The 15,222-nt window shown below is 41.7% G+C and overlaps 1 protein-coding gene across 6 annotated transcripts in view; it reads right to left on the bottom strand.

Moving 5' to 3' along the window:
• The window catches only part of STOX2 (storkhead box 2), a 231,797-nt gene that overhangs the window by 98,045 nt on the left and 118,530 nt on the right, over nt 1–15,222 (bottom strand). Inside the window, exon 1 of one of the 6 annotated variants that reach the window (XM_037831084.1) lies at nt 7,946–8,260. The exons of 3 other annotated variants lie outside the window; for them this stretch is intronic. In XM_037831084.1, coding sequence (XP_037687012.1) covers nt 7,946–8,114 — 169 coding nt within the window. In that variant the 5' untranslated portion in view covers nt 8,115–8,260. Of the gene's footprint in view, nt 1–6,529; nt 8,261–15,222 lie in introns of those variants that run through there. 2 more of the 6 variants (XM_037831085.1, XM_037831086.1) reach the window with 2 other exon arrangements.

Genomic DNA, 15,222 nt, shown 5'->3' with positions numbered 1-15,222 from the left:
TTTCACAGAAAATATAAAGTTTTCTTTTTAATCTACTTAATTTAAAAAGTGGGTCAATTAAAGGAAACTACTAAGTAAATAACAGTACAGGCGTGTATGTGGACACGGAAAAGACAATCTTGAGGGTGGTATGCTAACACCTAGCAGGGTTGGGAACCCCTGGTCTGTGGTGGTCCCTCACTGTTTTACTGCAGAATTACCACCTCAGCCCCTCACCCACTCCTGCTAGTTGCCAAGCCTCTAGACCCTCAGCTCTTCCTTCTATCCTGCAAGCCACTTCCTAAAATGCTTCACTCATCATTTCTTTCCCAAACACATGAATCTATTACCTACCACATAAACTCTTCATTCCACTTAAATATCAAGAGCCCACCTGGCCTAGCTACATGTCATCTCCATATCCCAAAGTTACAGTATGACAAATTTCACATACACATTTTCATTGCTGGCTCCATGCCTTGGTTCCTGCTGTTTCCGACACCTTTTCCCAATCCTCCTTCTCTGGCTCTTCAAATCCTACCCCAGTGCTTCAAGACCCAAGCAAGCCCCCCTCGAGGCAGCCTTTTCTGATCTATATCCTTCTCTTCTCCAAACTCCTATTCCACTTATACAACCACCCCCACTTGACTCTTGATTATATCCTATTATTTAACCATTTACAGCTTTTCCTGTGTGACAATCACAATGGTAGATCCTTGAAGGATAAGATAAAATGTTATATTCCTTGATAACTTCCACAACTATAAAAGGATGACAACTCATCTTAGGAGTTCAGATACATTTTCATTCAACATTTTTTTTAAAGCCAGGTTTTAGATATTCAACCAGTAAGCATTTACTGAGTGCCTGATATGTGGCAAGCTCTGCAGCTGCTGGCAAGACAGAGATGTGAATAAAACAGGTACTGTCATCAAGGAGCTCGTTGTGTAGCACAGGAGACGCACATGTCAGCACGTGGCACAGAACAACGTGATTGTGTCACTATAACACAAGTACAAAATAAATGTCACTGGAGAGATTCACTCTAAAAAGGATGCAGAGAACGATTGAAAGAGAAGGGGGCATATGGGTTGGTTCTGGAAGCATAAGCAGGATTCTATCTGACCTCTAACGAAGGGGGAGCACATTCTAAACACTGTATCATAAGTTACAAAGCACAAAGGTATTACTGAAGGCAAAGAGCTCGCAGAGGCTGAAGCACAAAACGGTGGGGGAGGGACAGAAGAAGAGGTGGACAAAGTAGGGGAGGTCATGACATGAAAGGCTTGGCATGAGAAACTTTTAAAAGGGAAGCAACATGACTAGTTTTGCTTTAGGGGTAATAAAACTGAGGACACATGGAGAACGGATCAGATGGAAACAGGTCAGTTTGAAAGATATTGTAATAGATCAAAAAAGAAGCTTTAAACAACAGGGATGAAGAGAAAGGCACTGATTTTAGAAATATTTTGGTGGTAGAAATCAACAGGATTTTCTGACCAACTGGTTGTGCATTCCAGCGACAAACAAAAATAGTCTAGGGATTAATTGCTTAAGAAAAAGTTTATTGTCTACTTAAAGAACCACCCATGTCATTTCATTCTTCTGTTACTGTGGCTAAGGTTAATTTAGAATTGACTGTAGTCTATAGTCTTGCAAACTACCTCTAATTTATACTTTACAGATTAATCACTGCACAGTCTCCGTGACTGGTCTACAAAATTCTGTCCTAAATTCAAAAGTTAGTGTATTATTCTACCAGCAAGGATCTAACCAGATTTTGCTACTTAGCTATACATTCTTTCAGCTTAAGCAATCTTGTACCAAAGAACAGAGACCACTGTTTGAATTGTCCTAAATCTCTGGAGCATAAGGCATTTAAAGCCAGAATTGCTCTGGACAGGTAAAAATGTTAAGATTTTATTATTTTATACAACATATTCATATTCTTTTTTTTTCAAATAAAAACTTTCACAAGAGTGTAGAAAATATTGAAATACTAAGAGAGGTGACCTTTTGTAAGCACATTCACGTTCTCTTGGGAAATAAATAATAAAGTCATTCACCACCAAGTGTAATATTCCTCACTTCCACTTGCCTGATGAAAGGAGTCAACACAGGTAGTTTGAAATTAAAACACAGTTGGAGCAGCTAGGCTGAAAGTGGATCTCTGCAAAGAGGGAAAAGGAGGTGACAGGATGCTGTCTATTAAAACTTGCATATGATTATAACTTGCCAGGTCTTAAGCTATCACCCCTAGCCCCCACCCTCCACTCTTACCCCCATACTATTCTAGCTGGCAGGGAAGCCCTAAAATGTAGACATTTAACATCATGTTTGAGGATGACAGGAAATACAATGCCATCGCAAAATGATTACTCTTCCCACGTATGGAAGCGCATGACTCCAATAAGTAAAAAAGGGTAAAGGTTGTTTTCTTTTGGTTACAATTTATGTGTAAGTGTTCAGAAATTCTGTGCTTGCTCATTACAGAGCCACTTCTATGCCCCATTCTGGAACCCGAGGACTTGTTATGGATGGGAAGGAGGTCATGTTACTTGTCAGGGACACAGCTGGGTTGTGGCAGACCCAGATCAGAACCTAGAGCATCTATCTTCCACTCCCAGAAAACTCTCAAGTGTCTTAAAATAACAGAATATAAGGAACTGGAATGCACAATCAGCTGTGCCCCAGAATTAGTTTCTATAAAATGAAAACTAATCAACTAATCAAAGTGGTGTCTGGGTGATTTCCCCCCACTGATTATATTACTTTAAATTAGCCAACAAAACTGATTTAAATTTTCTTAAGATGTTACTTTGGGGCTTTTGTTTTTGAATTCTTTAAATCCACAGTATGAAAAAAATAGGTCTACTTTATGCTTTTAAGAGGTTCTTTAAAATGACAAGTACTGAACCAAAAGGTACCTCATTCATGAACAAATTCATTACTTTCCAGTCTTGATCAATAAGAATGCCCAAAACTTGGTAGCATTTTACATGGAATATAAAGAAGTACTCATCTCTGAGGATGGGGATGGGGGAGTTAAGAAAATTGAAAGTTAGTACTACCATATGGGTAAAGAGGTCACAGGGTTCACACAGTTTTAACAGGGAAAACTCTAACAGCTTCATCAACAAAAGGTTTCGGGCCTTGAAAATCATCTCACAGAGGTACTTAGGCATGTTTTCATGTATAAAGGATAAGCATTATATAGATATTTCCCTGTCTGTAGTGAGTTTTATCTCCAGTTAACTTAGCAAAACTAAAGGAAGTTTAACATCATAATTTCTAATTTTAGAAAATTATGAAGAATTATCCTATATCCATTTGATCCAACCCCTTTTCTTCTTTAGATAATGCCATACACATTTTGCTATTCATCTTGATTTGAACAAAAGGCTAGATTTTCCCCCTTCTGCCCCGAAATTACCATTGGGAAATTAATAGACAAGATGAACAATGAACTCATCTCATGGCCTGTGAACTTACTGGTTGCTAGGAGGCCTGAGAATTCTTAGGATTACTTTAGATTTAGTAGCATGAGGTGGGAGATTAAACAGTCATATAAGGCATGGTCTTTGAGATTCAAAGTTTCAGAACTCTAGCTAACTGTCCTTTGACGAGACCTCTTTAGTTTTATATATGCCCATTCTAACCTCTGGAGCTTAAGTGCAATTTATTCTAAAGGTTTATGAAAAAGCCAAGACTAAATGTCAAGCCTATTGCTATAAATCACATTTCAAACTGGTAATTACTTATTAGTGGAGAAAAGACTGAAATGTGCTGTCTCATTAGAAAGCTACTATGGAATGCCTACAATTTTGCCCTAATAAATATGGTTAAATCTGAAGCACCTTCTATGTGATAGGCACTCTAGACCAAAAGAACCATTATTACTATCTATTTCTAAAAATTTCCAAAGATCTTTTACTTTATAGAGTTTTATTTAAAAAGGAGATTTTTCCCCCATGGTTTTTAGAAATATTTGTTGGGAGAATTCTAAAAATAGTCTCTTAGCTGAAGTTATTTAATACTTAGTACACCTCTGAAGAGTCTTATTATGTCCTTTGAACCCAAGTAATTGATCCACAACAATTAAACACCTTTTTACTGAAAAAGAAGTAGGATAATACAAGCAGTTATTGGGCTTTATGACTGGACAAACAGAAAATAGAAATATGAAAGCCTCACATGTTTATAGGCTGCTTCATTTTCTATTTCATTCCATGTGACAAGGGCTCTTACTTATATAGAGTCACTAACTTTGATACAAGTGGATTTCCTTTACATTTCCTGAAAGAAAAGGAGCTTCATTTAAATTATTTCAAAGTGTCTCAATATATCATCTATTCCTAGCAACACATATTTTGAAAGTAGCCATACTTGGAAAGGAAATTGATAACCCCCTCCCACCAAAGGTTACATGTGAAAAAGGCTCTACCAACGGTTATTACAGGTGTTTGTCTTAATATTTACTCTTTGCTTTCATTAGGACCAACACTTTTTTTAATTACATGTGTAAATTAATATCTAAAATAAAAAATAATACCTCTCCCTCCCTGGGCAAAAACCGTATTATATCCAACCTGTATACCCAGGAGGACCCAGCAAGGCACTTTGCTCTTAGCAGGCACTCCACAAAATGCTGAATGAATGACATAGCTCTTCTCTCCCTCCACCCCCCCCCCATCCTTTTGATTTTCTGTTTCTCAGCAGAAACCTAACACTGAATCTACACAGAAACTACCAAGCTGAAACAGGTTATCCTTCGTAATTGCCATAAGACCGCTGTACCATTTGGAGGTCAAGAAATGAAATAAAATAGAAACAAATAAAAGTAAAGAGCTTCATCCCCCAGGCAAGAGCAGAGAAGTTCTTTTGCAAAGAATGAAAATGTGATTATGATGAAGCAATGACAGGACAGATAAAAAATAGGCTTCATGGGAATATGCCTGAAATTACTAAAGAGTGTTGCAGATTTGCTGAAGAAACTATGGCCACATGCCCTCCTCATTGCTTCATAGTTGGTGTCATGTCATCACTGGTTCCACCAGAGGGGCAAAAAAAGAGAGGGCACTATTAAGTATAGAATGAAGACATTCAAACCCCAAGTATATGAAACCTAAGGTTATCTGAACACTCAGTGCAGACATGGGCTTATGGAGATATTTGTTTTGAGGTTAGATTTTGGATTAGGCATATTTCAAAATTTGCTGTCACAGGTCTGAAGATTATAGCAGCCACAGCAGTGACTGAATTACATTACTGAAGTATAAACTGTAGTTATCACTTCCTTTACAAATTTGGCTTTTCATGAAAGAGAAAACCAAGATATTGCCAAAAGAGCAAACCATCCTCATGTGGCCAGATTTTGCAAGAAAAAAAAAACAGCTACTTTCTTTAGGGTTTATATTCATGGAAATGTGGTCACAAGACATTTTTAAAGCATGAGATACTGGCCCCAGTTAAAAGGATTTGCTGTTTTAGGAAAAGATAGTACAGCTAGACTGTAAGTACCAAACGCAAGTTTAACACAATCTTCCCAGTCAAGACAGAGATTAGAATGATTTGGAATAACATTGGGTTTAAACTACAATCTTGGATCTTCCATTACAATGAATTCAAGAGAAAATTAATTCTTTTGGAATGAAAAACAAAAATTGATGCCTTACACATGATTGCATATAAGTGGTTAGCAATAGGTAAGGAGAAAACATAAAAGATTTCCAGGATTTTCCTTCTTCAGCATTTCCTCAAGTATCTCACCCCTGGGTTCCCAAATCACAACCAAAGCCATTCCGTTGTATTTTCAAAGAGAAGTGGCTTCCTCAGCAATGCTTTTACAGCACTGCATTTAAGAAGAAATCTTTTTGGAAATATTTACTTTCATTTACAGTTTTGTTGGTCCTTCCTGTTTGATATGCAATATGATACAGCCTCCATTCTTTCCATACAACCTAATTCAAAGAAACATATGTTAAATCCACGCAGAATCATGTGAGCATTCAAATGCGCATATACACCATTACCCGACAGAACACATTCAATGAGCTCCAACACAGTTCTCTGCGTGCAAATAAGACGAGCCTGAGATGTATGTAGAGCTCTCCCCTGACTCAAACCATCCACGACTGTGAATGGAACCTGTGCCCCTTATTTTTTTTTAACACCCACTAAGATAACTGGCCACAATACAGGAGCACGCAAGTCTGGTACTGCAGGCAACACTGGGGGCAGACTCTTCCTACAAAGCTCAAGGAGGCTGCTGCGCGGAGCTTGCAGTCATTTATCTCCCTGCAGCCAAAACGCCCGGCTCTTCTCCCCTCCAGTATTTTACCTAACTAATAGCTCTCCAACCCCATATTGAGAGGGCCTGCTGTGGATCTTGCGGAGGTACAAAATGGTGGATGTGAGCTAATTTTTTTTTCTGCTTTATCCATAACTTATCGCATCCATCACCTCCCGTCCTCCAATCTAAGCACGCCAGCAGCGCCGCACTGAGAACGCCCCGCGGACCCGGCCCGCGGGCAGAAACACGGTTACCAACCTGATGTCATGTAACCGCGCGAAGCCTGGGGCGCGAAGGCCGCGGGGAAGCGCTTGTGCAGGCGGTAGTCCTTCTCGCTGCGGGACCTCATGCGGTCCGAGGCCCGGTCGGAGAAATCCGAGCTAGGCCAGGCTCGCCGCAAGGTTGTGCTCCGGGTCTTCTTCATGGTGGGGATGGCTACCTGCCGCCCCGATCTTCGGGGCCTCAGCGCCAGGGCGCAGAGCGCAGCTTCATCCGTCTACGGCGGGCACGACCCGGGAGGACTCTGCGCACATTTTCCCAGCCCCTCCTCGTCGGCGTCTACACCGCCAGCGGCGGGTCCGGCCCTCCCCACGCCTCCCCACTCCCCCACGGCGAAGGCTCCGATTTTACACACGTCCCACAATGCATTACACTTCATTTGCAATCCGTCCGGCTTATAGCTTCCAGATTCCTGGGGGGAAAGGCACGTTAGCAGGCTCCCCGGCCAGGAGGAGGCGGGGAGGGGGCGGGCGGGGTGGGGGCGCCGAGACTTGCAGCGTGAAAGCAATGGGAGCGCAGACAATGGCCCGATTCAGCGCAGGAGTGCTTAGCCAACTGTGAGCCACGGCACAAAAGACCCAAACAAACGAGGCAGCCGAGGCCTCCGGGGCTGACCCAGAATGGGGCGCCCGGGAAGCCGGTGGGGCAGCGGCAGACCCTCCGCACCAGGCGGGCTAGCGACAGGCGTTCGGATGACAGTGTACAAGTTGTGTCCCCCTGGGCCTATCAGCCGTTTGGCCTGCAGTCCCCGGCACAGACTGGTTCTGCCTCCCCTGCACTCCTTGGGAGGCAGTCTTCATTACAGAGGCTCAAATGGGGAGCGGGGGGGCGCGTGTGCAGAGGGATCCGAGCAGGCTCTGCAGACAGCAGCTGCGGCAATCGGGTTCCTGCGGAATCCAGGAAGAGCCCGCGGTGTCCCTGCGGCTGCAGCGCCTCTTCAACCTTCCTTCTTCCTTAGCGGAGGCTCAGGATGGTGTGGGTGTGTGTGTGCCGACATGCATGCGTCCCCACACACATGCATGCTCCTACTTACTGGCAGAGGCGACGTCGGGAGCCATGGCTGCCAGTGATGCCGAGTCTGCCGGGACGACACCCGCACGGTGGCACCGCTGCTCAGTCGCGAGCGCGAAGAATGGCTATCGAAGGGTAGGAAGCAGGGCAGCCGGCCACTCTCAGGCTGATCACCAAGCTGCCTTAAGTTAGAGCACGGGATCTGTCAGGCTTCTCATTTTCATGTAAAACATCCAGCGGCTGCGCTGGGATATAAGCTGGTGCCCCAACCAGGAGTCAGCGCCGGTATATTTACATATTTTAGGAAGGTCCCTCCCCCTCGGGAAGAGGGAGAGAAAAACCTCAGGTGGTAACTGAAGATCTGCGGTGCTCTACCTCACCCACCTGCGCCAACCGCGAAGTAAGCTAGAGCCAAAGGGAGGGGGCGCCACTGCGAGCTCCTCCGACAAAGGCAAATACGGGGGCACCTGGTCCACGTCGCCTGGAAACGCAGTGGAAGTGGCCTCCGGCTCTTCCTCTGTTCCCCTCGATCCTCCAGCCAGCTAAACTGCATTCAGATCCGCAGCTCCTCTACAGTGTACAGCTCGGCACAGCTGTTTCTGGTCCAACGACCAATCGCTAAAGGACAACAATGCGCGCGGCGCGGGAGGGGAGGAGGGAGCGGTGCGCCGCCCGGGTCCGGGCGCCGGGTGGTGGCGCGGCCCGGGGACGCGGAGGTCACGCCGAGTTAAAGGCGCACCTCCACATTGCTGCTAACCCCCACCACCCTCCGCTGCTGTTCTGTATTTTTTTTTTTTTCAAAGCCCATCTCCCCCTTTAGGTTTCCAGACATGCTCTGGGCTGTAAACAACAACAAAAATAAATCTGATTTTCTTTTCAATATTCTATTTTATATTTTTCTGCTTTTTTGCTATCTGTGGCAATGCAACGTTCAAAAATCATTTTTATCCTGCTGTTTCATAAACACAGCAGGTGCCAAGATGCAGAGACAGGAATCGAAAAATCTTCATGGGGATATACTCCTATATTGCACACAGCAGCAAAGAGCTGATAATGCAAAGAGCAGCAGGCTCTAAATGGTTAAGATTCAGGAAGTTCTAGCACAATCCCGTGCTATTCCAAGGCTTGAATCCTTTGGAGGCAGCAAGATTCTTGGAGGCAGAAGGAGCCTAGTCTCAGCCACAGACATAGAATCTAGGACTAGAGGTTTCCATTGTGTATCTCAAGGATACGGGCTGTCAAGTGGGGCCAATGTAACAAATACAGCTCTTGAGATATCAGGGGTAAATAAATAAATAAACAGTGTCATTAAGTACCATATGAAACTTCCATGTACACTAATCAAATTTTATTATTAACTATAAACCAATTAGCTAATGTTCAGTGACCTTTTTCTTTTAAGTTAGGAAAGCATAGCCCCCCAAAAGGCACAAATTGCTAAAATGTCTCCTTCACAGTAAGGACTGCTGAAAACAGAAAGACTACGGCTTTATAAGCCATAGAAGGCTAAATGTGTAAAGGAGCATAACGGTAATAAAGCAATTGTATTATTGAATGTTAGAGATGTTGACATTTAGGTAGCACCATTGAATTCAACAATTACTCAGCACCTCCCAGAGCCAAAAATGGCTGTGTGAATGATTTCAATAATTATGACATAAGGCTAACGGCAACTACTGTGGCATCTGTAATATTCATTTGTACAACAAATACTTATTGACTGTCTAGTATATGCCAGCACTGTGTGGGTGCTGGGCAAACAGAACATCATGCATAGCCCCCTGCCCTCATGCAGCTGATGGCCTATTTGAGGGACACAGTAGGTATATAAATGCACAAATTATGCTAAGTACCCTGAAGAAAAATAACCTCTATGGGGGGATAACAGTTAAGCTGAGACCTAGAGGATGAGGAGCCACGCAATCAAAGAATGAGGAAAAAGTGTTTCAGAAAGCAGGCACAGCATGCACAAAAGCCCCGAGGTAGGAAAGACTGCTTCTCTTGGAAGAAGTGAAAGCAGGCCAGTGAGGCTGGAATTGGAGCAAAATAAGAGAACAGGAGGGATGCCTGATGGGGTCGTGGAGGAAGCATGAACCAGATCATGCAAGGACTTGTAGGCCATGCTTAAGGGTTTAATATTCTATTCTCAGTGCAATAAGAACTACTGACAAGTTTAAATCAAAGAAGCAGTGATAGTTTTGGAATTTCTATAGAGTAGGGGCTTAGAGGAGAGCATCTGTTTGAAGGGAGGGGGCAGCTGGGAATTTGAAAAGCCCTTGACTTAAAACTGAGAAAGTATTAATTGTTCATATGTAAGAATGGAGGTGAGTTGGTGAATATTTTTGGGGAGCTACAGCTCCCCTCAGCCACTTGCAGAGAAGTGATATGCTGTGTCCAGACTGTTAACAGAATGCCCCTGGAGTCAAGGCCAAATAGCCAGACACGAAGAATCACACAGCAAATAGGTTGGGCTAACTGAATGACATCAGATGGTGTTTTAATTTCCTAGGCTGCTCTAGCAAATACCATGAAATGGGTCAACTTAAACAATGGGAATTCATTAGCTTACAGTTTGAGACTAAAAGAAAGTCCAAAACAAGGCATCATCAAGGCGATGCATTTTCCTAAAAGATTATGGTGTCCTGGGGCTGGCTGCCAGTGATCCTGGGGTTCTTAGCTTGTCACAAGGCAAGGCACAAGGCAGCATCTCCAGATCTCTCCCTTCTCTCTAGGTTCAGCTTCTTGCCTCCTGTGGCTTTCTTTCTCTGTCTGAATTTCATTCAGCTTCTAAAGAACTCGAGTGTTAGGATTAAGACCCATTCTGATTGAGGTGGGCCACACCTTAAGGGAAGTAACCTCATCAAAAGGTCCTTCTTACAATGGGTCCACACCCACAAAAATGGATTAGATTTAAGAACATGTTTTTCTGGGGTACATACAGCTTCAAACCCTACAGATGTTAAAGCAAATTAGAAGAGGTAGAGACTACTGGTTAAGTGTTTTATGCATCCAAATCAGGAAACAATGCTGAAAGAGGTTATGAAGGTAAGGCCTGAATATAGCAAACAGCATACTGCAGAACCGATTCTATCTAAAGAGAATGGATGTGGAGTCCCTTGTTATTATAGTAACTGTTAAAAACAGACTCAATGTGCTCATCTGTGCTACGGAAAGAATTGCTCTGGCCATATACAGCCCCCTAGTCTCAATTTCAAATCTCTCAGCCTACGAAAACAATCACGTATTGGAGGTCATGGATGGTCCATCAAGTACAGTTACTACTCAGTTGTATAGTGACCACAGTATTCAATATTAGGAACATTTAGAGTTAAATAAATGATAAAGCAAATTAATTTTATGGTATTCGTATTTTTGTATAGGCTAAAGAATAATTTGTACTTTTGGTATTTACGTATCAGACAGATTAGAGATGCTAATTAGACAGATTTGCTTTGTGATTCTTACTCAAATGAATAATTGGTTTTAGACTTGTAATTTTAAGTTGAAAGGTACAAGAATTTTAACTTTAAATTTTTAAAGGAAGAGAATCTCAGTTTTTTTGATTTACAAAAAGCTGAGTGAATTTAAGAGTTACAAGAAGGCAAACTCCATAAGAGCAAGTGACATTTTCTGTTTTATTCATTGCTGTTCACTGTTCTGTTTTGTTCATAGTTGTATTCCCAGTGGCCGGCAGTGATGGCATGCATTTGATGACTTCTGAAAGGCTGATTAAATACTTGGGAATATTTGGTTTGAAGCCTTCTCAGTCAAACATATTAAGTGCCTTTTAAAAATTAAATATACGAGATTTATAAATGCAATTTAAGTGTTCGAGGTGATGTATATAACTGGGTTTCTAAACAGGGCTAACTGTTGAGTAAAGGAACTTTTGTCTTCATTTTGAGTTGATCAAACATTTGTCAAAGGCCCCCCTGAGAGTTATGATTTTATTTTATTACCTTTAAAATCCCAGATTTATAAATAGAATAATTCGAACTTAAAAACCAAAGGAAAATTTGATTTTTTAATCTCTATCTCTAGTAAAGAAAATTTTGATTTTTGAATTTCTTTCTCTAGTATATGGAACATTAATTAAATAAAGTCCTAAGTATCTGTAAACAATCTTTGCTATGCACAGGAAGCCCCCCTCAGACATTAAAAGGTTCATACCAACCATAGATTGAAGGATATTTAGATCAGAGAAAAACTGAACTACACAAGTGACTGAATAAAAGCTGATATGAGTGAAAAAATAATATATGCATATAAATTAAGAAATATAACAGATCAGAGCCTTGTCCTTATAACCTAGAAAACAAACTTCAACCCAGGACTTCCTAAACACACAATGCCCTGGGATACAAGAAACCCCTTGATATGGCACTAGGAACTTCCACTAGGATATTAGACTCATCAAACTGGAATTTTCAGGGCCATTCCACTGAAACAGCAACCAAAAGTGCGCCTCCTTGCCTCACTTTTCTGCTAAATTATGACTTCGATATCATAATACAACCTAAATATGCAGACAGGAAATAGGTGTGCATGCATTTGTGTATGCATGTGATGTCACATGGAACTTTGTGATTAAAACATTTATTAAGGAAAAACTGGAATACTGAGTCTGAGAGTAATTTATCTTTTTTTTCTAATCATGCTACGGAATATAATTATGATGTGTGGAGATGTATGATGGGGGCTTTTTAAAAAACCTTTTATTGTAGTAACAAATACAATTGTACAATTTTCAGTAGTATTAATTATATTCACATTATTGTGCTGCCATCAATAACATCCATTAACTCTTTCTGCCTCTTCCTGAAACATAATTTGCAAAATGCATTAATAGTTTAATTTGACAAATAGGCTCATTTAGTCTCACACACACACATACAAATACACACATATATACCTTGGAATTTGGCAGCGTGTGGCCCAACTTATGAAGCTACATGGAATCTGGAAAAGATCATGGCCCTGGAGGGCTGAGTTTTCAGAGGTGTCCATGGCTTGTGACATGGAAAATTGGGGGAATTTCTGAAGAGAGGCAGATCTATACTCATGCATTCATATACTTATGCATCGCCTCCTCCAAAAGCAGCCAACTAAGGTAGGTGGCCAAGGCTTTGTCCCCAGAGCACAGTTAGAAGATAAATTGCATCTTCCTTAATCCAAGCTCTAGACTGCTAGTTACAGTTTTATCAGAAAGCTCCAGCCTTTTCAGTATTTCTTAGAAGATGTTCTCTTCTTGTGTGGACCACCAGTGTGTTTGTCTTGGCAGTGGTCGTTTAGATCTACAGCTCCCAAAGGTGCACTCTGAGGAGCACCTGTATCAAGACATGGTAATAGATGTTACTTGAAAAGAGAGTTACAGTGTCAAATAAGCTTGGAAAATGTGTTAAGCAAACGTAAAACAGGTTGCCCTACTGCTGGACCTATCAGAGGCTTTAATATGCTAATGAATGTCATGAATATGCAAAAAGAAAAGTTATTTGAGCTCTAATTTGACCACTTTTGCTGGAGCACATTTTGGGAAACACAGATCTGTTTAAGTTGAAACCTTCTGGTAAGTGGTAAATCCACAGGGTAAAACATTTTTAAATCTTAAGAGAATTCCTAAAATGGTAAGAATGTGTATATTTTGTTCTTTCTATTCCTGTCAAAATCTAAGCTGAATTTCTCTTACTCCCTCCACTAGACACATTGTCACCCATCACCTACCTCTGACAAGGTCTAAAGAGCAGTCAATGAATTCTGTTCCCCAAGAGAGCAAAGTCTGGGGATGCAGGACTCCCCAAGAAGTGAATTAAGAGGGTACTGTGTCATGTGAAGGACTGTCAATGGAGTAGGATAGAACAAATGTGACACGGATCTCCAGGCCAGACTGGTCTCAGAGAAGTAGAAGGCAGTGAAATGCAGTGACACGAAAGCACCTGGAATTCATGCCTTAGTTAAGAGGCCTGGGGAAAGTCAGTCTCTGGGTTCCATTTTTCTCAATTGTGATGGTAATAATATCTCTCTTAAAGGACAGTAGTGAGGATCTAAAATAAATATGTAAGCAGCCAGGACAGTGCTAACGTGTTAAAGGCATCAATAAAAAATAGCTAATTTTATTACTATTATTGATCACTAAAGCCGGGGTGGGGGCGGGGTGCACATTTTTAAAACCCAAATCCCTTCTAGGTAGCACAACCTTTTGGTCACCAATGGACCCTCCTTCGTACAGAATAACAAAACAGGCTGAATCCCACCAAGCGCCAGGAAAGCTACCAGATGGTAACACCGACACCGTGATGCTCTTAAGTTGGAAGTCTGAAACAAACAGCATTCACAAACTGGGTTTAAAAACAGAAAGAAGAAAGCATAACCCAGCACAATCAGAGTGTGCATCAGAGCTGTGGCATCTGGTGGATCTCAACACACTGTGATCAAAGTGGAGAAGTTACCAAGATCAAGAAAAAATCCAAGGAACAGAGTTACAGCAGAGAATTGACTTTGTATGCTGGGCATGGAGGACGAGTTGTTGGTGAATTGGTCTTAGTCTTACCTGCACACACTAGTAACATATTCTCTCTCTTTTATTGTCTTGGAAAACAGAGGCTAATATTAGGTAAACTCTGAATACAAAACAAGTTCTAAAGTAGACTGGCAGGGCCAGGTTCCACCCAATTATTACTGGAAATTGGGTTCTTCAAGGATGCATTTGAGTTTGTAAAAGACCTAGAAAAAAATGTTAAAGGTGTTTTTTTTTTTTTAAGTTTACAGGAAATGCAGTATTTGCTTTTAAAAATTTATACTAACAAATATATTAGCAAACACTTGGTCTGTCTTAGATCAAAAGCATCCTACTTTTAATTTTTCATATGCTATTAATATATCAGTGGGTTTTTTTTAAAGCTTAATTAAAGCCAAGTCTCCATTAATACTCTGCATTTGGTCAAATTCCACCTGCCAATTTGCAGATGGAGCCATTTGTGCCTTTGCTGGTCCAGTCTGGTCCTTAGAACATTTCCAGATGGATAAAGATGTCTGTAAACATCTCTTGCCCTATGACCTACAACCTGTGACCTTAAGAGGAGGAAGCAACTCTCTGTCCGGCCTGGAATCATCCACTCTGCCGACTGCTTGACCCTCTGTCCAAGTCTTACACTCATCAGGATCCAAAGATACAGAGCTCTGTTGGGTGCAGAACAATTCTCTGAATCCTCTCTGTATGAGAGGAAGGAAGCTCCCCTCTTCCTTCCTCCCCTTTTTCACAGATTACACAGGTTTCCCTATCTCTGGACCTAGGAAAACAAAGGAACACGGAAACTCATGGTGAGGGAACAGGATCTATTACACCTCATACAATTTAAATACCGCTTTTCTGAATTAAAAAGAGACAGGGGAAAGCATCATGAGGAATAGTCAAAGAGAGAATCAAGGCCAGTTGGTGACATTTGGGTTTCCTCTTAGAGTCCCTTTGAGGGATGGCTCTGGGCGGCCTCATCTTTTGCCCATTTACTTTTGGACCCAGAACTCACTATAGGGAGGAAGGAGTATTATTTTTTGACAGCAATACTACCCATCATCTTTTAATGACTTCCAAAACATCCAAGAAGCTGTTTTACAATATCGTTCTTTCTTATGTTCCCCTATCTGATCTTCCCTACCTCCCCCCC

This window comes from Choloepus didactylus, chromosome 3, assembly GCF_015220235.1.
Source record: "Choloepus didactylus isolate mChoDid1 chromosome 3, mChoDid1.pri, whole genome shotgun sequence".
Classification (NCBI taxonomy): domain Eukaryota; kingdom Metazoa; phylum Chordata; class Mammalia; order Pilosa; family Megalonychidae; genus Choloepus; species Choloepus didactylus.
The sequence above is the reverse complement of the archived record's forward strand: the minus strand, read 5'-3'. Positions and strand labels throughout refer to the sequence as shown.